Below are 22,054 nucleotides of genomic sequence, written 5' to 3'. Positions count from 1 at the left end.
TTCGCATAAAGGGTCTTTAGTTTTGCTGGAACTTATGTATTCCAATAAGGACATAGGCTAACTTCACCCCTGCAGGAAGAACTCTGTGATTCGGTAAGTCGTTATATGGCTTGCTGTATGTACTGTATGTTGATGGATTACTGCTCGACAAGAAGGGGCCACCCAGGAGGAAAAACTGTCCATATATCAAGTATTAGGGAGACTGAGGCAATAGAAACCAATCAAACACAAACAATATTCGAAGGACGATATTCGTGTGGGTCTAACTCACCACCGGGGAGCGCAAATATTAGATAATTCTATGAACGTGTCTTCCGCGAAGGCACCTTCATCGTGAAGGGCAAAGCCAGGCATAGTTCCTGGAACCAGAGAACCGATACAAAAACATCCAAAAGGGGCAATTGAATTATTATATCCCAAATATTGCAGTTGTCCATGAATGACCCGCGGTGCTCCGTTTAATCCCTTTCAAACAAGAAGTATGCAAAATTGCCTTCTCGATGACACGGAGCGAAACAACTGTTCCCCGTCAATCTAGTTCACTCGCTGCTCCGTTCTTTCAAGGAGCAGAGGTCGTCGTTGCAACCGCAAGCCAGGTCGGCATCAGGTAGTCAATGTCAGCATGAATTCCGATATCGTCGACGTCGATGAAGCTGCATAAGTCATGAAGTGGAATTATGGCTTGTACAGGCGTGCACAAGCCCGAAAGCCATCCCCATAGTTGAATTATACATCAGACATTGCCATTTGCTCCTCTTTATTGCGTTCACTGACTCAATATTATCTCCAGAGGTCATACCATATGAGAGTGTGGGTTGGAAATCTAAGAATGTTTTGACATATCCAATTCTTTGATAAGGATTTAAGGAGTAGTCCATGTCTTTGAGGGACGAAGGATATCTCCCCTACCATTATATGAGCTGTGGGAGTGGTTTTCTTTCGGTGATCAAGTTTGCAGCCAACTCTGAGCCCGAAATTACGTCCCATATGGCTGCAGCGGAGATGATACAGCGATGGAAGCAGTGAGAAAAGAAATGGGTGCGGAAAGAGTCTGTGGAGAAAAGTGAAGCAATTCTTGACGATACCTTGGAAAGCACGGTGTAATTGTGTTTTAGGAAGAAGAAAAGAAAAAAAAAAAGCGTTCTATTTTTACTTTGTTTATGACTTCGAAAAATGTTCTATTGGCAACCAGGGGTCCGTTTCATTGGCCGCCGCCGTCCTATTGGCCTTTTTACTCTGATTTGTTATAGAACGCTTTACATGAAGCCCTCGCCTGCAAACAATAGGGGTTGTGTTTTTAGAACCTCTCTTCCCCTCTCACTTCTCACGCTTTCTTTTGTTGTATAATTAAGCAATTAAGGGATGGGGTAGGCTTATCAGAATCGGGAAAGGCAAAACAAAGTGTTCCACGGTGAAAGGGTCCTATGGTATTCAGTTTATTGGTAAAACGGATTCAAATCGCACACAAAACAGGGGTTGAATGCGTCAAGCAAAATATTGTAATGATTTGCATAGTTAACTAGCCATAGACAAGCGTGCACGAGACCATCGACTCTTTTCTTCTCCATTCCCTTCAACAAGCAAAGGAGAATGATAGGAAAAAAAAAAAAATGAGAGAGAAAAGGAGAGAGAAGAGAGAGAAAAGGAGAGAGAAAAGAAAGAAAAGGAGAGAGAAAAGAAAGAGAGAGGAAAAGAGAGAGGAAAAGAGAGAGGAAAAGAGAGAGGAGAAAAGAGAGAGGAGAAAAGAGAGAGGAGAAAAGAGAGGGCATCCTTTTTTCGTAGTGCCGAAGCCCTACGTGGAAAAACCCCAGAGGGGAAAACCAAAAAGAAAGTGATGTGCACCATAAACCAGGTAGCTGGTTTATGATGTGATATTTGCCTTGTGAGGAAACAAGGCGAATAAACCAGAAGAGAGAGGATGGGATGAAATGTGATACACACAGAAAAAATGTAAGTACTTGTCACAAGTACTTACTTAGAAGATGAAGAAAAGGAAGACTAGAAAGCTAAGAAAGTGGTTGTTGCGTTAGCTACCTACGATGTAGGTACCTAGCGCAACTAAAGCCAGGCAGGTTGCCAGAAGGCAGTCTGTCCACAGGGCGAAAAAGAGAGAAAAGGAGAAGAAGAAAAAAGGGGGCCCGGGGCGGAAAGGGGTTTTTATATCCCTTGCCCGGGGCACTGACGACGCTAGCCTTAAGCGAGACTCTCTTCGATGAAGTTCATTGGGTCTCAGTAGATGTGTTATTCACATCGGAGAGGGGAGGGGGACGTAAGGGCTGGAGTGAATGGACGGTACAGGTGACGGTATCCCCGGAAACGTCGTGGAGCAAGAGAATGGAGAGATGTGCGTTGTTTGTCTTTGAAAATCCGTGCAAACATGCATTAAGGTAGGAGTCAAGATAGGTTTCAAGTAGCGCCACCAGGGATTTGCTTATCAGAAGCTGTGGATCGAATAATCGATATCTAAAGTCAACTGTTTGGCGCTCTGTGAAAGGGCGAATGGGATAATATCTAGACACAGAAAACCATTCCCATCTGACTTCATTGAGAAATTTGGAAATATTCCACGATGGATATACTATCATCGATAAAACGATTGATAGAGGGATCTAGCCCCAATATTTATTATACGAAACAAAACCTCAGATCACTCGCCGGTTTTGTATTTATAAAACATTCATTGTCACGTACTTCACTCGAGAAAAAGCTATGAAGTGGCGGGGCAAAATCGGAGCAAGTGAAAGATATAAAACTACCACGCTTGATGGCAGTGACTGCTTGGATTCTATCAAGACTAGATATGTAGGCACCAAGCAATCAAGATCTAGGCAACAAAAAGAAAGAAACACCTGGAGAGAAATCAAATAAAGAAAATTCAAAAGGCCAGTAGCGTCTCTCGATCTCATATTACTGAGTCATGAAGAATGAACCGCCTCACGGCAAAGGGCTTTTCAAAAGATATACAAAAGATATACAAAAGATATACAAAAGATTTACACCACGGTCATTCACCCCAGGCACAAGTCAACGTTGACGAACGGTGGATGTCAAAATAAGCTGGGTGGCTTGCGCTTGGCATTCTTACTTAGCAGCCCCACTTGGGCTAGGCCGGAACTTTAAATCGGCCTCGTTCCTGAAGCAGTTGACAAAGTTCTACAAACACTAGACTTGATGAAATACTTGACTATTTTTTGGCTCTCCGCTCTCCTATTTGCTCATCGGCGAAAGTGGCTCGTCAATGAAAACCAGAACAAATCCGTCATCACTCCTTGAAGACTAAACGCGTTTCGCTGCTTTCCGCTCACTAGTTCCCCCGATTGCTTACATGTCCAAGGAACCCTGTCACTGGACAGCAAAGGGAATATATCCGTGAATTGCAATGCCCGTCTGATGGAGCATTGAAGAGCAGCCGCGCAATTGTTGAGTAAGACACTGATCCCGTTTTATTTTTGCTCGTTTGTCTAACGTTTCTCTTTTCCCCACAAATAGATGTCAATGAAATTTCATATTTTGACTGCTTGGAACCTGCCCAATTCTAATCTTTGTGCATTAGATACTAGTATCATTCATCCTTTGAAAGCAGTTACCCTACACAATGTATTCAGGCAGAACTAAATCTTGGGGGAGAATATTAAGCATTGTATCACCATGCTTTCAGGGGCCTTTTCTTTGTACCGTGCATATATACAACAATTGCCGATACCTCAACGCTTGCAAAATCCAACTGAGAGTTGCGCAGTAATCTAAAGCGGCCGACCAATGAGAAAGTAAAATAAAGCTAGGCATATTCAACAGGTTCCATATAATATATAATACTACACAAGAATCCCTTTCCATATGCAGGAGAAAGAAACAGAGAAGCCAACCCGAGCTCATGCTCAAATCCACCTGTCTACATATCTCCTCGAGCTTCCTAGCCAACCAGCCACCAGCCACATACCCCTTAACAAACCATGATGGCTCTCTTCCCCACTGTCGTCGCCCAACTTCCCCTGAGGAATTCTCCGACAAATATTTATATATTAAATGAAAGAAGTAAGCAGCCACATGGTTGCTATTCGAAATTGATACATTTGGCTGCAAAGAGAAAGACTGCAAGCCTTGGATGGAACAAAGGCCCATGTGGTATGTAAAAGAAAAAAAAAAAAAAAATAACGCGATTTAGATCTATATTTTAGTGCAATGCGAAAAATGACCAGTGACATTATAGCTTATGTATGGTCTCCGATTTTATGCCATTAGAATTGAGAGGAAAAATATGGTGCCGGTTGGAATGAATGAGGATTTTTGGTGTTGGTTCACGGGTATATCTAGTCCTTTCTACCAGCTACGTTTTTGCAAGGGGACGGAATAAATCCCGATGGCGAAATTTGAGCAGTCAATGGTACCATATTACAATTGCCAGCAGACAGCAACATGCCTCTCTGTCATAGGTGAAAATCGAAATTCATGGGGTATATTAGCTGATACCGATACATATATCGACGACATCAATTTAGAAAAAGACTTTCCTAAGTTAGAACATAAAATGCTGCATATTCGAGCAAATCCTTAGGAAAGACAACTTGGCCCTTCGATCTGGATATGGTTTAGCAAGCCATCTAAATGACTAAGGATTGCGTATATCGGTGATGAAGGAAAAGAGCTGTAATTGCGAGATGTAACGAAGAAGTAGTATACTGTTCCACTTTGTTGCCCATAAGTGATCAGGCATGGCATCGCGTGCTTTCTGGGTATAATAGGGCGCATGCTCCATCCGGATGCGGGGTCTGGTAAGATGTATTTCGCAACTTGCCAGGACAAGACTGTGTTCCTGGGAAAAGTCCTGTGGCAGGATTACATCCCGTGCTCCTCCGATGTATCTGAGAAGCGCCGGAAGGTGGTAGAGAAGGTTCAGTGAATCTTCCCCTGAGATTGACGTATCAAGTTTGAAGTGTGCAGAGTTAGTGATAGGAAAGTCTGTTATCAGATCGATCGATAAAAAGGAATTCGTTTGGTAATATTACTGGGATTACCAGATGGTACGTCAATAGGAGGAATGGCGGTACGGAAATGACAATACAGGCCTTTCGCCGCGCTCTGGTTGGCCCACGCTTTGGTCTCTCACCGCTTTGAGCCAGAAAACTTTTTCCGTTTTGCTCTTCCCCTCCCATATTCTTTGTTTTCTTCAACAAACCACTTCTCACCACACACAGCCAGTTCTATCAATGCCTTCCCTACTCTTCTAAGCATCCCATTACCTTTCACACATAGTATATATTAGTGCTTGACGGGCACAGCAGCGCTTTATGCGTGTAATTCCTTCCATCTTTACTTCCCCAGGTAATGTTAAGCATTTCATTTAGAATTGGAAGAATCGCTTTCCCTGTCAGCACGTTTCCCTTATGGCTGCGATCCCTGACTGTGATCCCTGGCTGACTTTTCCCTGATCTAGGACTACATATCTGGTACGCTCAATATGCTAAAACTTACCGTATTAGCCCATTGGCACAACTGTACTAACTCAATCCTCATTGAAGATCATCTCTGGAAAGCTTCGGTAAATTGAGTCATAAAACGAGCCAGCGGGTTACAAAATATAGAAAAATCAACAATAATGTTTGCACGAGTTATCAAATCAGCCCCAGTGGGGACTCATCTTACCGCTGCTTTGAGGGGTCCGGCTTTTAACGCGCGGTTTATGGCTACCGTCAATCGAACCGATTTGTCCCAGACCGCCAACCCTTCTACCAAAATCAGCCCATCCTCTCATGACAGGGCGACTTTCACAATCAGAGATGGTCCGGTATTCCACGGGAAGTCATTTGGCGCCAAGTCAAACATCTCTGGCGAAGCTGTCTTCACCACTTCTCTCGTAGGATACCCGGAGTCCTTGAGTGACCCTTCTTATCGTGGCCAGATTTTGGTCTTCACCCAACCCTTGATTGGTAACTACGGTGTGCCATCCGCTGAACGAGATGAAAATGGCCTTCTTAAATATTTCGAATCCCCGAGTCTCCAGGCTGTTGGTGTTGTCGTTGCTGATGTTGCCGAGCGCTACAGCCACTGGACGGCTGTTGAGAGCCTCGGTGAATGGTGTGCTAGGGAAGGTGTCCCCGCAATTTCTGGAGTTGACACTCGCGAAATTGTCACTTATCTTCGAGAACAGGGTTCTTCCCTAGCCCGAATCACAATTGGCGAGGAATACGACGCTGATCAGGACGAGGCCTTTGTTGACCCGGAGCAAATCAACTTGGTGCAAAAGGTCAGCACCAAGGCTCCCTTCCATGTCAGCCCTGGCAACAGTACTGCACACGTTGCTGTTATCGACTGCGGCGTGAAGGAGAATATCCTGCGAAGTCTCGTCAACCGGGGTGCCAGCATCACTGTCTTCCCTTACGACTATCCCATCCACAAAGTCGCTCACCACTTCGACGGAGTGTTCATCTCCAATGGACCTGGTGACCCAACCCACTGTCATGATACCGTCTTCAACCTCCGCAAGCTGATGGAGACGTCCCAGGTACCAATAATGGGGATCTGCCTTGGCCATCAGCTTCTTGCCCTGGCGTCTGGCGCTCGGACCATCAAGCTGAAGTATGGCAACCGCGCGCACAATATCCCAGCTCTGGATTTGACGACAGGTCGCTGCCATATTACCAGTCAGAATCACGGATATGCCGTGGATGCTTCTACGCTTCCAAGCGACTGGAAGCCTTACTTCATCAACCTGAACGACTCTAGCAACGAAGGTTTGTCAATATATTATTTCTATTCCAACTAATCGTCTATGTTTTATTTATTAATTTCTTGCTTTACAGGCCTTATCCACAAGACCCGACCTATTTTCAGTACCCAATTCCATCCGGAGGCAAAGGGTGGCCCGCTCGATTCTTCGTATCTTTTTGATATCTACCTGGAGAGCGTGCAAAAATACAAAACCACCCAAGCTATGTTCCAACCTCAACGAGACAGCCGCCCCAGCTCTCTGCTTGCTGATCTGTTGGGCAAAGAACGAGTTGGAGTACAGACTACCATTGGCGTCCAGACTGGGCCTATCGCAGCCGACTCCGCCGCTGCTACTGTTGCTGCCGCCGCTTGATTGATGGATTTTACTGACGCCTTTTGCTTATATTCTCTTTTTGCCCAGGGCTCTTTGGCGTTTGATTCTTGTCTCTTGTGTTTGTTATTGTTTTGATCCTTTTGCATATATCGCGTCCCGAGTGCGTAGACCATCGTTCAATCCCATGATACTTTATTTACCTACTAAGCTCTTTATAAATATATCATTCAATTGCATTATTATACCTCGTACTGCGATAGTCATTTTTTCTGCATAAAGGCAGTTCCCCATCAGACCATGCCCATATTCAACTTACGTAACCACTTGCACTTCTCGCTTGGGCAGCCACTCAGCCCTTAGCGTCAAGGTCGCTGAGTCAGCCGCGCACACTACAAAGCAAATCTCCTCGTCCTGAGGTCCAACTTCTCTCCTTCCTCCCAGCAACTGTCCCCCTCATCGTCAAAGAAGTGTAAGTTCCCATTCCCTCCCGCTGCCCATCCGGTATAGAGGCATAGCCACATATATATACTCTATACTTGAGGACAGATTCCTCAGTCTTTGCATGCACCTTGCATCCGTTGACGCGGAACACAGCAACATAATCAAGTATGCAATTACTAACCACACCAACAACCACAACAGTTAAAACTCTGCGAAGATGAGAGCCAAGTGGAGAAAGAAGCGCGTTCGACGGCTGAAGCGTAAGCGCAGAAAGGTCCGGGCTAGAAGGTTCGTGCTTGTATTCTGGAACAACTTGCTTTCCTCGAAGGAAAACATGTATGCTGACTTGGAGACTACGCCCATTACAGCAAGTAAACAACCCGACCACTCCGTATCAGTTTCTCTCTATTCATGCATGAAAACACGATCCTCTCGGGCTGAGAGTGAAACTTCACCGATTGTACACTCGCCATGAAAAAAAAAAAAAGAAAAAAGAAAAGAAAACAAAGACAAGAAAAGCATAAACTTGAACTCAACGTAACGACCGCAAAAAGACGAACTCGATGAACCCCCGTTCCCTTACCCTTTGTTTCCGTCTCAAGCTCAGATCCCTCTTGTTTTTCAGCATGTCAACCGTTCTGAGCGCCGCCTTATATTTCTTCATTAAGTTAACGAAAAGTTACGACGGGGAAAAGGAATTTGCGCCATGAGTTTATTGTTTTCTTTGAACGCCTCTTTTTATTTTTCTTAAATGCTCGGCCGCGGGAAATGAATGGTTGGGAAAGGGAAGAAAATGTGTAAACGAAGAAACTTCATACGCTACCTTTTTTTCACGTCTTGATCGAGAGTCTGGTTTTTGTGTGGATGGCAGAGCGCTGGTCAATTCTTCCCGTTCCTGAATGTTTTTTGTTTTTATGCTCTCTTTATATTCCCCTTGCAATTTGTCCCTGCAAATGGAGAGCAGCTGGAGGGGTAACAGGAAAGAGGGCAAGATTGCATTCATATAGGAATTACGGAGCTGTTGGGGCTTACTTGAAAATACAAGCCTATTGGTTTTCCTTCTTCTCGTTACCTCTTCCATTGTAATTGCTTTTGGCCGCCTTAAACCATTCTCTTTCTCCATAATCATTACATTTTCTTCAAGGTAGAAAATCTGCTCGTGGAAGTTGACGGGAAATGGCCTGAATAAATGAATTCAGTTTGTCCCCCATAGTAATGCTTGAACTCTCCTGTGACTCTTCCATTCAGATTCCGCAGAATTGTTGATGAAAATTCAAATGACTGACTGCTTTGTTGGCTATGTTGAACAGTCTCCCAGCCCTAGGTAGTTTGCACGATAAAGTTAGCGGCGGATTTTTTTTTTTAATTCTTTTTCTCTACCACAGACATCAAACCACCCCAAACATTCTACATTCCTCAAGAAACCCAATTCCAAGTCCCATTCAATTACCCCATTTTGAACATTGCCTCTAGGGAATTTACAAAAGAAACCACTAAGCCGACTAACCCACCAAACAACGATGGGAGTCGAACTCACAGCGGAGAAGAAGCGAAAACGAACTTCTGAAAAGCCCGATCGACCCAGCAAGAAACCTGCTCTTGCGCCTGTTGCGCCAGCTGTCAAGGTTCAATTTGTGCAAAATACGAATGGGCTGGTTCCTATCATAGGTTAGATATACATACATACATATATATTCATTTTCTCCTGTTTTGCGAGGATTGCCGAGAGTCCTTCCACCTTCATTTCCATCCATGAAGACAAGAAAATAGAAAACTAGCAAAATGAGAGAGAAAAAAAAAACAAGAGCTAACAAAACACTTCCCACTGCCTCCTCGATACATATCTAGCATCTACGCCGGGTATCAACCTTCCAAACTCTATCCCCCTAACTGCATATTCAAAACCGCGCCATCAAAATCGACCCTCCGCTTCAAAGCAAAATGCAGCCGCAAACACAACCCTCTCCACTTCCGAATTCCTCCTGCAGTCATCCGCGCATCCAAGGATAGACTTCATCGGCAAAGAGGGTGAGAATGAGCTGGATACGCTCTGGAATCACTACGTGGCCGTCTATGACTCGGACGCCCGCACCCTGGAGCTCATGGAGGCGAGGAAGATGACGGTTCGCAGTTGTGTGAGACGTGTGCCCAGGAAGCCTACTAACGATGAGGGAAGTGATGGGGATCTTGCTATGGTATATTTCCCCCTTATACATATTGCTGTATCCCCTCAACGAAAGAAAAAGAAGAAGAAGAAGAAGATATCCACCTATCGCTAACTTGAAAATAACCGGTTAGCAATCCAACTGGGCAAAACGCACCGCCCTCACTGAAGCTTTCGGCACCAAACAATCCCGCAAAGCCATCATATCCGTCGCAGAGAACGCCCTCCTCTCCAACGCCCCAGCCGGCCTCAGCCCCAGCGCCGCAGAGAATGCCCTTCTTTCCTCAATCCCTAAGGACCACCCAACCGCTTCCGGCGGCTCCCCACAGAAGACCGCCCAGGCCGAAATCCAAGCTGCAAAGCCACTTCCCCAACCAAACCTAGCCGCCACGCACCCGTCGCAGGTCTACGCGATCGAAACCCTGGTTCCCAACGGCCTGTCGACCCTGCGCACCATGCCCGTCAAGGAGTGGCAGACGTCCATTGCTGCGGGGGAACCGGTGCTTTCAAGCTCCCGCTTCGTGGCGCACAGGGTCGACCACGTCGTGCGGTCGGGCGATGCGACGCAGCTGCAATTGCTACGCTATATCATGGTTCTCATCCAGCTGTCGCGGTCTCTGAAACCCAGTCGCGGTGGAGGAGCATCGTCAGCAATGGCAGCGGGGAGCAAGAAGCTGCCGCCCCGCGAGGACCTGCGGCGCATCCTCTCCTCTTCCTCCTACACACAGCCCGGGAGGACAGCGACAGCGACAGCGACAGCGACAACAGCCACGGCCACGGCCACGGCAACGGCAATGACATCGACGAGCAACCCATCCCCTCTCCTCCCAGACTCCTTCCTCGAAGCCCTCCGCCGCAAATTCGTCCCGCAACGCTACTTCCTCTCCAAAACAGACGTCACCTTCTTGCACACCACCATCTGTGCGCTGTCCCTGCATATCCCGCCCGAGGCGGGCTTTTCGCACAACGAGCTTGCAACGGACCCTGCGGACCTGCGCGATGACCTGGGTCTCGAGTTCCATACCATCCAGCAGTACTTCAGGGAGTTGGGGTGCAAGGTGGGAAAGCCTAGAGAGAGCGAGTTTGCGAAATGGGGGGTTAGGAGCAAGGTTGAAGCAGGGGCAAGGCGGATTGCGAAGTTGCGGGTCCCGGTGGAGTTTCCGAAAGTTAGTAGGGGAGGGAGGAGGTAATAATAATAGTAATAATAGTAATAATAAGAGGCGTTGGGGGAGGGGGGGGGTGGAAATTTTCTAAGGGGTTTTGGACGGAACTGCAATTATTTCTCAACTCCTTATTTCAGTTTTAGTTTAAATATACGAACAAGGTCGGTGGTGGGAAGGGCGAAAATTGTATAGTGCCTGCTTGCCTGCCTGCTTGTTTCTCAAAAGATTATGGAAAACCCGCATCTAAATATAACCCCATCCACCGATGAGAACCTCATAGCTGTGGGAGAGGTTAAAAGGTTGTGGTTTTTTTTTTAACTGAATCGAAAAGGCTAATTCCATTGGGAAGTGGCCCAACCTGTTACGTGCTTGACCAGCTATATATTTATTTATATCACCCAAAAAATTAAAAAAATTAAAAATAAAAAATCAACAGATATGGTGTACATCAAAGCACCAAAGAGGCGGGTAGAATAAGCTTAACCCATCCAAGCAAACACTGGACAAAAAATCACCACAGCAAGCTGGAGGGAATCATATAAATTACCCGTGAATAAATACGTAAGATCCCCTCCGAAAACCAAAAAGGCGAGTTGGTGTAAAGCGGAAATAGCTAAGATGGCCAGAAAAGATACACAAAAGCTGGATAATCCACCAAAATAAATGAGCGTTTATATATATATATATATATATATATATTTATCCTCGACATTCGTTCGAACCACAGAAGTCACAAAACCAAGTGTCATTGAGGCGGGCAAGCACTACATTGAAGGAACGAATGATAGACCTCCACTAAGTCAGGACTACAAAAACTAAGACGAAAACCACTAGCGAAAGGAGGCCCACGTTGTGGGCGCAGGAGAAGAACCGTCCGGCTTTTGAATCCGCGCTTGGTTTACGCAGCGACGCCGATAGGAACGGCATGAACTGATTCGTTCAAATGAGCATGCGCCATCAAATCATCTTGCTGCAGATCCAGCATCATCTGCTGTTTGTGCAACGCCTCAGCCACCAACTCGCGCTCCAGTGCGTTCTCGAGGTCCTCTCCCTCACGCAGCCCAAGCTGGGCATCGCTCCAGAGCGGGAGGTTCTTCGCATCGTCGTCAACCCCAACGCCCAAAAAGCCACCGGCCGCTTTCCAATCGCTCGTCTTACGGATGCCAAGGCGTTCCCAGACTCCCTGCAAAGCTTGGACCAGATGGTCACGGTACGGTTTGACATGGCCTGGTGTCGGGGTGACGCGCAGTCGCTCCTCGCCTCTAGGGACGGTGGGGTAGTTGATGGCCTGAACATAGACTCCATAGTCTTTGAGGAGCATGTCGGACGCTTGTTTTGCCACCTCGGCATCTCCAACGAGGATTGGGACGATGTGTGATGGATTTGGGATGACGGGGATGTCCTTCGCGTTCAATTCAGCTTTGACGGCGCGGGTGTGCAGTTGTTGGAGGGTGCGGTCGCGGCCATACGAAAACTGGTATTTAATGGAAGTCGTGGCGCCGGCCATGGTTGCAGGGGGGAGGGACGTTGTGAATATGAACCCTGGGGCAAGGGATCGGATGGTGTCGACGAAGGAGGCGGACCCAGCGATGTAACCACCAACGCAGCCGTACGCTTTCCCGAGTGTGCCCGTTATAATGTCAATTCGGTCCATGATCGTTCCCGCGGTACTCTTGGGGTTGCCCGTATCCAATGAGGCGTAGGTTTCAAAATCAAGATGCTCCGCAACACCGGCCCCGTGGGGTCCATACATGCCGACAGCATGGACTTCATCGAGGAAAGTGATCGCGCCATATTTATCTGCTAGGTCACAGATTTCTTTGATCGGAGCAATGGATCCACACATACTGTAAACCGACTCGAAGGCGATTATCTTGGGAATAGAAAGTGGCAAAGACGCAAGTTTCTGTTCCAGGTCTTCTAAATCATTGTGCTTGAAGACCATCTTCCTCGCGCCAGAGTGGCGTATTCCCTGAATCATCGACGCATGATTCAAACTGTCGGACAATATCACACAATCTGGAAGTTTACTTCCTAGAGTGGCCAGAGTGGCATCGTTGGCGACGTAGCAAGAACTGAACACCAGAGCACTCTCTTTGCCATGCAATTTGGCAAGAGTCTCCTCCAACCTAACAGCATGTTGATTGTGGCCTGAGATGTTACGTGTGCCCCCGGCGCCAGCACCATAGTTATCAAGCGTTTCATGCATAGTTCGAAGAACCTTGGGATTCCGTCCCATGCCGAGGTAGTCATTGGCGCACCAGACGGTCACCTGTTCCTCTGGAGTGGACATGTGCGCACGAGGGAAATTGCTAGCAAGACGATTGATATTGTTGAAATATCGGTAGGATTTATCCTTGTGTTTCTTTTCCAACTCGCTGTTGTAGAAGTCCTCATAATCAAATTTCTCTGACGCAGGAGCCTGCGGCTTAGGACCCGGGAAAGCTGCCATTTCATGTGCCAAAGCAGGCTTCCCGCCGTGAACCTTAGAAAGTGCCGGGTGAACTAAGTTTCCAAACGTATTAGTAGCCTGAGCAAATATAAAAGAAAACGACCAAAACAAAGTAAAATTCACGTAGAAGCAAGAAATGAAACCCTAAATGACCGCAAAGCAAACTCACCATTCTCGTATTTCCTGACAACATCTGGATCAATCTTAGTGTTCTTGCTCGTAGAAGTATGGAACCTCTTCTTTCCAGCAACGACACGCAATGCCTTTGCGTCTTTAGTGACGCCGGCGACACCACTGGCAAAGGTGCTGAATGCCCTGGTGGAGGCAATGCGAGCGCTCTGGACAGCAAGGGCCTTGCTCATGACAGGGCATCTGCGCGCGACGACCTGCAGATTGGAGATGGCACCTCCTCCAGGACTGGCATTGGCAATAGCCGGGGTACAGAGGGCACGGAGGGCCGTGGGGGAAGTCTTATGCAGAAAGGGGCATAGCGAGCGGGACTGGTTGAGCAACGCCTCCATGATCGCTGTGGTGGTTGAAATCCTTGTGGTCCTTGTCTCCGGGAATCTGAGTGGTAAGCAGGTTTGCTATGGTTGACGCGGAAATGCCACGCCGTAATCCGAGAGTGCTTTGATTGCGTCTACGGGCAACTGATTCCGCTCCTCCTTCTCTTCAGGTTGGGTGGTGGATGTTCTGAATTGGAAATGGCTGTGTTGAACAAAATGCAGATTGGCTGCGGCGGATGGATAAGACGCTTCTGATTGGCCTGCCGGTATGGATCCTTGCACTGACTAAGCAGCTGAGGCTTGCTTGGCAATGGCGGTCCTTCTATATAAAAAAATCGGGCGGGCAGAACTGTATATATATAGTCTTTAGTCAACTAACTACTATCGGAGGAATAAAACTGAGAAGAGGTGCAGGATTACCACTATTCTGGTCTCTCTAAAACAGCTCTCTTCAAGGGATTTTTCAGGGTTTATCTACCCTTGGGTTCCTGTACTCCGAAGCTATTTTGGTGGGCGAAAAGTTGAACGGAGCCCGGCCTTTTTTTCGCCTTCTTGCCCCTCACTCGATACCGGTAGGGTTTGAAAACATACACAGTGTGGATAACGTTAAGAAGTACACAGCGGAAAAGAGAAGGATGACTGAATGAAGATGGACCGTCTTCCGGCCGAAAATTTGAACGCCGTTCAGATGTAAGCCCCATCCATCCCAACAAAAGAATAGCAAAATTAATAACCAAAATTAAAGCGAAAGGCTTATTTCTTGAAGCCAATCAAAAATCGTACGAGGATTGAACGAAAATTTCGGAAACTTACATATATTGAGAATGGATTGCTGATTCCTATGCTGCTCCTCACCGCCAACTACGCACTGTTAACTTTGCCCTGGCAGGGAATAACTAGAGGCTGCGTAGCGACTACAATTCAATGAGAAATACCTACTAATCTGTCTGACCTCTATTGTTGAACAGGCTTTCAAATATAATAGAAGAGCATAGCCCATGTAAACGCAATGATCATCATTAAAAATAGAACTTGCTTCCAACGGGATTAAAGTGGTCGGGGGGCCAAAAAGGATCAAAAATTAACACTCTTACATGAATATCATCGCATGAGGGCCTTTGTTTCTTTTAAGTTTCTTGGCTTCAAGCCGCCCTCCGCGGTTTGGCAATTCCCCGGAAGCGCAGCGGCCTTCGAACTTTTATAGCGGGAAAGCTGCTCCCAGTGGAATGGAATGTAAGTACCAGTATTGCGGTTTAAGGGCTCGCCGATGCCTGGCTGACTTACATATATATACTATCTTCAGATGATCACAGCAAGATATATAGTATTACAATTGAAGATAGCAATACAGCAGCCTGAATGGATTAAGAATTTAGCCACTCCATCAAAACCATCTACTTATTTACTTACATAGTTAAAAGGGTATGCGGGGAAGCTCTGTGACATGGTAAACTGTCCCAAGTCCTCCTACTCACAGTTCTATATGACTGACTACTTGTCAGACCTGCTGCAGGTCTTAGATTAATAAGCCTCCCATCATATAACTACTCATATAGTTAGCAATTCTTCAATCAAGCAAGCTTTACACCTTCCACAGGTTATGAGGCCTGTTTTGTGCATGAACACTGTCAATTCAAAATTCCTTGTCAATATAATCATTATTCAAATTCATTGCTTCATTTAATATGTCTTTTCAGTGTTAAAATTATCTTATTTCATTCATATTAACACATTCTTAAGATCTTGTATTGATCAACATCACTGCTCACTTAGAAGAAGCTTGCAGAGTAGAATGTATAATATTGAAAAAGAATTCTTTGATTGATGAAAAAACATCACTGAAAGTTTATATTAACAAAAATCTGATTCAAAAAGCTTTTAAAAAAAAAGAAAAGATTTAAAATGATGAATTTTAAATCTCATTGAATGCATCATATTACACACTCACAATCTCACATTCTGCTCTCTGATTCAGTAATGATAAATAATGATATTTTCTCACATTCAAACTCTACTTACAATTATCTATCAGAAGTATTAAATTAGATCACAGAAGTCATTAAGAACCTCTGTTCAAACAAAGATAAGAGATACACATATGTAGAATATGATAGCAGTTAAAGTTGTGAATAATAGATTCAATCTGTTATCTGACTCTGAATAAAGAGAAATACTTGCTAATATTTGTGTAATGTCAGAAAAATAATAAAAAAATGTTAAAAGCTCGATAAAAATCAAATTTATTTAAAATAATATGGATAGAACAAATCCATGCCTTTATTTCTGTTTATAAATTAGCTATGAGCAAAAAGCAGACTTTGTTCTTATTCAAGAACCCAGACTTGATACTGATCAAGAGTATAGTGTATCTCATCCAGCGTACTATTGTTTTCTACCAGAGAAAACAGATATTAGAGTTAGAGTGGCAATTTATACTAGAAAAAATTCAAGGTTTCAATTCAATCTGAGATATGATTTAATATCTGACTCTGATATTCTTGTTGGTGACATTGTGGATATGAAAAAACAGTTTGAAAATATTCAATTAATCAATATCTACTGTCACACCCTTGGTTGTGCCAAGGCCCCGTGACGGCTCCACACGGCCCATCGTTTCCCCTCGGATAATCCCATCTATCCCATGACATCACGCAGGTGTCCGAACCGGTTTCCAACCACCCTATGACATCATTCGGATGCAATAGAAGAGGATCCGATTGATGAGATATGAGAATCCTGTTTCTATACGGGGTCTGGATTCCTTCTGGCAGATCAATGCAGCGCCACTGCGGAGTTGCTTCGGCTACCCTCGCTTATAGAGTGAGGGGAGGATGGCTGCCCGTTGTCTATATAGAATAGCTAGATGCTGGCTCTCTATTCCAGGAGCCAGCGATTCGTCTTTTATCTTTTGACAATAAGATACCAGAGTTACCACTGTCCTCATACAATATTCTTAGTGTGCCGAGTACCTCTGGTAGTTCAGTATTTGTATAGTATTCTACGAGTTCGCGGTTCAAGCGAGATAATCAAGCCCACCCATAAGGCTTCCCATTATATACCATCCTCCTCTGTGCCGCTGCCGAGTAGCAACCGCCTCGGCGCCGTCACATTACAATTCGAATCGCTCGACCTGGTTACACGTTTGAATCAGTCGAGCTCTATTGATCGATATGGCCCCACGCACCCGTGCTGGGACCGCACCCTCTGGGGGAGCCTCCACGTCGTCCCCTAGAGCGCGTACACCTCTACCCCGGCAGGAATCTGAGATTCCTGAACCCGCCGCTCACCTTGGCATGGGCCCTCCAGCCGCCCTGCCACCGCCGCGGCCCCTACACTCCTATGTCTACCATGGAGATAACGGGATCAAGGTTGGAGATCCGCCGAATTACAAGGGCAAGACGCTGTCTGAATTCCACAGCTTCACGAGAGCCCTTGAACGGAAATTCCGCCTTAACCTGAGCCAGTTTAATACCCATGAGGTACGAGTCATATACGCCGCGAGCCTCCTCGAAGGCACCCCTGCAACTACATGGGCGACCAAGGAAAGGGAGCTTGAGCGTAGCAATGCTGCCATGACATGGGAAGAATTCAAGAACTTCCTTCTGGACCAGATTGAAGACCACCGTAACCGCGCCTTCACGGCGGCGCAGCGGTTCAACTCACTACGTCAACGAGACGACGAGAATCCTTCCGATTTCAATGCAAGATTCGAAGAATATTGGGAGGAACTGTCTGACGATTTGAATCTATTGAAAACGCAGCTTTACCTCGCGAAGCTGACTCATAAGGTGCGGACGACGATATCGCAATATCAAAGTCCGCCCACCAATCGCACCGAGCTTGTCAACCTGGCTTCTCGAATCTATTTGAATAATCAACACCATGAGAAGAAGGGGAACAAGACTCCCTCAAAGCAACCGACAACAGGATCAAAACGGCGCCATGACGGCTCCGGTGCGGATGATGCAAAGAAGAACTCAAAGCGTTCCAGTTCTTCACTTACTGCAAAGGAACGCCAAAATAGACTGGATAACAACCTTTGTTTTAACTGCGGAATCTCAGGCCATTTTGCCAGTGATTGCCGTAAGTCGAAGAAGGGAAGGAACCGAGGAGATACCTCCTCGAAGACGACTCCCCTTCTGGCAAATGTATCCACTGAAGATAAAAAGGAAAAACCCAAGGAGGATTGACAATCCTCACGACTCCGAGTCCATGTAACCTTGAAGATGAATACCCCATCAGGGGAGGTGCCAGTGAGGTGCCTAGTCGACTCCGGGGCGGACGCTAACTTCATATCTTATTCCTTTTCACTCATGAAGGGTTGGAAAAAGATAGGTCCGCCGGGCCACGCAAAGTTTACAGATGGAACAAAATGCCACCGATTCGGCATTATTCAAACAAAGTGTGAGGCCACAGACTCTGAAGGAACCTCCAAGGGGAGCAGTCTGCTCCTCCACGCTGTCAACATCATAGATGAGGACGTCATCCTAGGTCTCCCGTGGTTGAGAGAAAACAATCCTCTCATCGACTGGGTCACTCAGGCGTGGCGGTACCGCCTCACCGACGAAGAGGCAGCTATAGAGGAACCCGAAGAGTTCCATCGGAAGAATCTCGAGGATAAGATTGAGTCGATATACTGTGTAGCAGGTGACTTGGACTTGGAGGCAGGCGGAGAAGCCGCCACCCTCACTGCCAGATTAGCAGTGATGTCTGCCACTGAAGGCGGACGAACGCAACGTCTCTTCACAGATTACAAGGACGTTTTTTCAGAAAAGGAAGCAGCGAAGTTTCCTGATACCAAAGTGCGACATAAGATCCATCTTGAAGAGGGCGCGACAGCGCCGTACGGACCCCTTTACAATTTGTCAGTAAAGGAATTGGACGTTCTGCGCAAATATCTTGAAGAAGCGCAGTCAAAGAACTGGATACGCCCATCGAAGAGTCCAGCGGGGGCACCTATACTATTCGTGCCCAAGAAGGACGGTAGGCTGCGCCTCTGCGTAGACTACAGGGGCCTCAATAAGGTGACGGTTAAGGATCGCTATCCACTACCATTAATTGATGAGATGATCGATCGATTATCCGGAGCAAGGGTGTTCTCGAAGATTGACATACGGGACACCTATCATAGAATAAGGGTTAACGAAAACGACATTTGGAAGACAGCTTTTCGTACCAAGTACGGCAATTTTGAATATCTCGTTTTGCCTTTTGGTCTTTGCAACGCTCCGGCCACCTTCCAGGCCTACATAAATGAGGCACTGCGGGGCCTTGTCGATGTCTCCTGCATAGTATACTTGGACGACATCCTAATCTTCTCGAAAACGGAAAAAGAACATGATACCCACGTTCGGGAGGTGTTGGATCGCTTGAAGCAACACCAGCTCTATGCGAACACTGAGAAATGCTCGTTCTACACACAGGAGATTGATTTCTTAGGTTATATTGTTGGGGTTGATGGCATTTCAATGGACAGGAGCCGGGTCTCCGCCATCGAGGACTGGCCGGCGCCGCGCACGTACCGCGAGGTGCAGGTATTCCTAGGGTTCGCGAATTTCTATAGACGGTTCATCTATGCGTATTCGCGGATTGCTGCCCCCCTTACAGATTTGTTAAAGGGAAGTGTTAAAGGCAGGAAAACGGGACCGTTTATCCTTACCCAAGACGCTGTGAGGGCGTTTGAAGAATTGAAGCAAGCTTTTGCAGATGCCACGATGTTAAATCACTTCGACCCCGGCCTACCCAGTCAGTGTGAAACTGATGCATCTGGGAATGGTGTCTGCGGAATCTTTTCGCAGTTGACACCGGAGACTTTCCAACGTTGGAAGGATCGGGGGTTAATAACCTCTGGAGATACAGGCAATGGAATGCCTGTAGGAGAAGGCTTTTTCACAGAACCTACAAGGCGCCGTGAATGGAGACCAGTGGCCTTCTTCTCCAAGAAGCTATCGCTCACGCAAAGAAGGTATGATACTCATGATCAAGAGATGTTGGCAATAGTTGAATCCTTTAAGATTTGGCGACACTACCTTCAAGGTTGCAAGTATCCGGTGCAAGTTCTCACCGACCATGCAAATTTGCGTTACTTCTTGACAACAAAGAGCTTGACAGGACGTCAAGCCAGGTGGGCGGAGCTGCTTTCGGAGTATGATTTCTTTATCCGATACCGTCCAGGTCGGCTTAACCCCGCCGATGCGCCATCAAGGCGACCCGATTATGATATCGTTGATGGGGATGAGGATCCTACAAAGGGACCTCTACCATCACTGCAGAAGAAACTGGCTGCAGGGGGTTGGGGTTCTCTAAAGCTTGGGAACGGCGCCGGTAAGGCAGCTGCGCGACCCTATACAGGTGGAGGAGAACTCGGGTCCCCGCAGGGGACTGGCACTGAAGGTCATGAACTTCTCGTGCCACGTTTTGCTGCCATTGAATTGGCGGAAGACGAAACGGTCTACAACCTTCCAACCCAACGGCTTCTAGAATTCATTGGTGAGTTGCAGCAGGGGGACGCCCTTACTGCGGCTCGAATCCAGAAGTTGAAGGAGGAAGGATCCGGGTCGAACTTGGAAGGGGCAAGCCCTGAGCGGGGCGGTGCCGCCGAGGAACCAAGTCGCTGGCAACTAGGGGAATGTGGACTCCTACTGCTAAATGGTTCAGTCTTTGTCCCTCGTAGCAGGGCGGTGCGCCAGGAGTTATTGAGGATTCATCACGATGATCCCCATGCTGGGCACTTCGGATTAGAGAAGACTGAAGAGCTCCTGAGACGTAAGTACGTTTGGGACAAGCTTCGGACAGATGTCAAGGAGTATGTTGAAACTTGTGATGTCTGCCAGAGGATAAAGGTTCCGCGGCACAAGCAATATGGCGAGTTGGCGCCACTGCCTGTTCCAAAGGGCCCATGGCAGGATCTATCGATGGATTTCATAGTTGACCTGCCGAAGTCGACAAGAGTCAAAGGATATGACTCAATTCTAGTTATTGTCGACCGCTTTACGAAGATGGCCAAATATATCCCTACCCACAAGAAGGTTAAAGCCCCTGAATTGGCTGACCTGTTTCTAGATGCCATCATTCGTGATCACGGTTCTCCGAAATCGTTAGTGTCAGACCGAGGATCCCTTTTCACCAGTAAATACTGGTCGGCCTTTTGCTATCACCTTACGATAAGGCGCTTCCTCAGCACCGCGTTCCATCCTCAGACAGATGGCCAGACTGAACGTCAGAATCAGACATTAGAACACCATCTTCGGGCGTTCTGTTCATATCATCAGAATGACTGGCCTAGACACCTTCCGACCGCCGAATTCGCATATAACAATGCAAAGAATGCAACCTTAAAAGTGTCCCCCTTTTATGCTTGTTATGGGTATAATCCTTCATTACCTAGTGACGTCGCGGACGACGTCCTAAAGGGGGGGATAGACAGTCGGAATGTCGAACGGGATCGTGGGACAGAGTACCCCTCGGTGCCAGAAGTAAAAGCTAGATTGGAGCTTCTGGATAGAATCCACGGGGAGGCGGCGAAAAGCATCCGCCGCGCCCAGGAGCGACAGGCGGAATACTATAATCGAAAACACCTTCCAATGAAGTTCTCAATAGGGGATCAAGTGTTACTTTCAGCAAAGAACATCAAGACGACGAGACCGTGCAAGAAGCTCAGTGAGCGATGGTTGGGACCTTTCCCGATAATAAGGGTAGTGGGTAAGCAGGCATATGAGTTGAAACTAACCTCAGGATTCAAATCTATCCATCCTGTCTTCCACATTTCCTATTTGGAACCCTATAAGCAACGACCCGGGGCGGAGCCGCCTCGGCCGGATGGCGTCGAGATTGAGGGTAATACCGAATATCTTGTAGAAGGAATATTGGACAAACGAATGCACTACAGCAAAGTTCAATACCTTGTCAAATGGGAAGGTTATCCATCATCCGAGAACTCATGGGAACCGCTTGAGCATTTAGAGAATGCCGAGGAAGAGATCGCAAAATATGAGGTGGCTAGTAGAGACCGCCCCGCTGCACGTCAGAGGTGTGGTTAGGCAAGAGCTGCTGCTTGAGACTTCTTCTTTTTCCCAAAGGGTTTTTTAGAGATGATCTCGCGGTGGTGAGCCGGTGCCTCGAAGACGCTGTAACACTCTTCTCCTATTTTTCCCTAGGGGTTTTTAGGAGTTTAATGAGGTTACGCAGCTCAAAGATCTCAGAGCGGTAGGAAGGAAAAAAGGGATATGAAGAACCAACAATTAATGCAATTTTATTTGGCCTGAGGGTCGCTATTATTCTATAAGG

General features: G+C 46.7%; 4 protein-coding genes across 4 annotated transcripts; 3 read left to right on the top strand and 1 right to left on the bottom strand.

The window, feature by feature from the left end:
* Positions 1–5,596: 5,596 nt before the first annotated feature.
* Positions 5,597–7,081, top strand: HCAG_01939 (carbamoyl-phosphate synthase arginine-specific small chain, mitochondrial precursor; the record flags this gene model as incomplete). The annotated part of the gene is made up of 2 exons (XM_001544842.1): positions 5,597–6,731; positions 6,801–7,081. 2 exons carry the CDS (start codon positions 5,597–5,599, stop codon positions 7,079–7,081), a joined length of 1,416 nt encoding a protein of 471 aa, XP_001544892.1.
* A 1,922-nt stretch (positions 7,082–9,003) lies between these two features.
* HCAG_01938 (predicted protein) lies at positions 9,004–10,837 on the top strand (the record flags this gene model as incomplete). The annotated part of the gene is made up of 3 exons (XM_001544841.1): positions 9,004–9,151; positions 9,332–9,678; positions 9,782–10,837. The coding sequence occupies 3 exons, from the start codon at positions 9,004–9,006 to the stop codon at positions 10,835–10,837; spliced, it is 1,551 nt and encodes a 516-aa protein (XP_001544891.1).
* An 871-nt stretch (positions 10,838–11,708) lies between these two features.
* Positions 11,709–13,783, bottom strand: HCAG_01937 (5-aminolevulinate synthase, mitochondrial precursor; the record flags this gene model as incomplete). The annotated part of the gene is made up of 2 exons (XM_001544840.1): positions 11,709–13,315; positions 13,432–13,783. The coding sequence occupies 2 exons, from the start codon at positions 13,781–13,783 to the stop codon at positions 11,709–11,711; spliced, it is 1,959 nt and encodes a 652-aa protein (XP_001544890.1).
* A 3,155-nt stretch (positions 13,784–16,938) lies between these two features.
* On the top strand, positions 16,939–21,807 carry HCAG_01936 (hypothetical protein; the record flags this gene model as incomplete). Its single annotated transcript, XM_001544839.1, has 3 exons — positions 16,939–17,722; positions 17,793–17,851; positions 18,088–21,807. 3 exons carry the CDS (start codon positions 16,939–16,941, stop codon positions 21,805–21,807), a joined length of 4,563 nt encoding a protein of 1,520 aa, XP_001544889.1.
* Positions 21,808–22,054: the final 247 nt, after the last annotated feature.

This window comes from Histoplasma capsulatum, genomic scaffold (genome assembly GCF_000149585.1).
Source record: "Histoplasma capsulatum NAm1 scaffold_1 genomic scaffold, whole genome shotgun sequence".
Taxonomy (NCBI): Eukaryota; Fungi; Ascomycota; class Eurotiomycetes; order Onygenales; family Ajellomycetaceae; genus Histoplasma; species Histoplasma mississippiense.
Note: the sequence above shows the minus strand (reverse complement) of the source record. Positions and strands in the feature narration are given on the sequence as shown.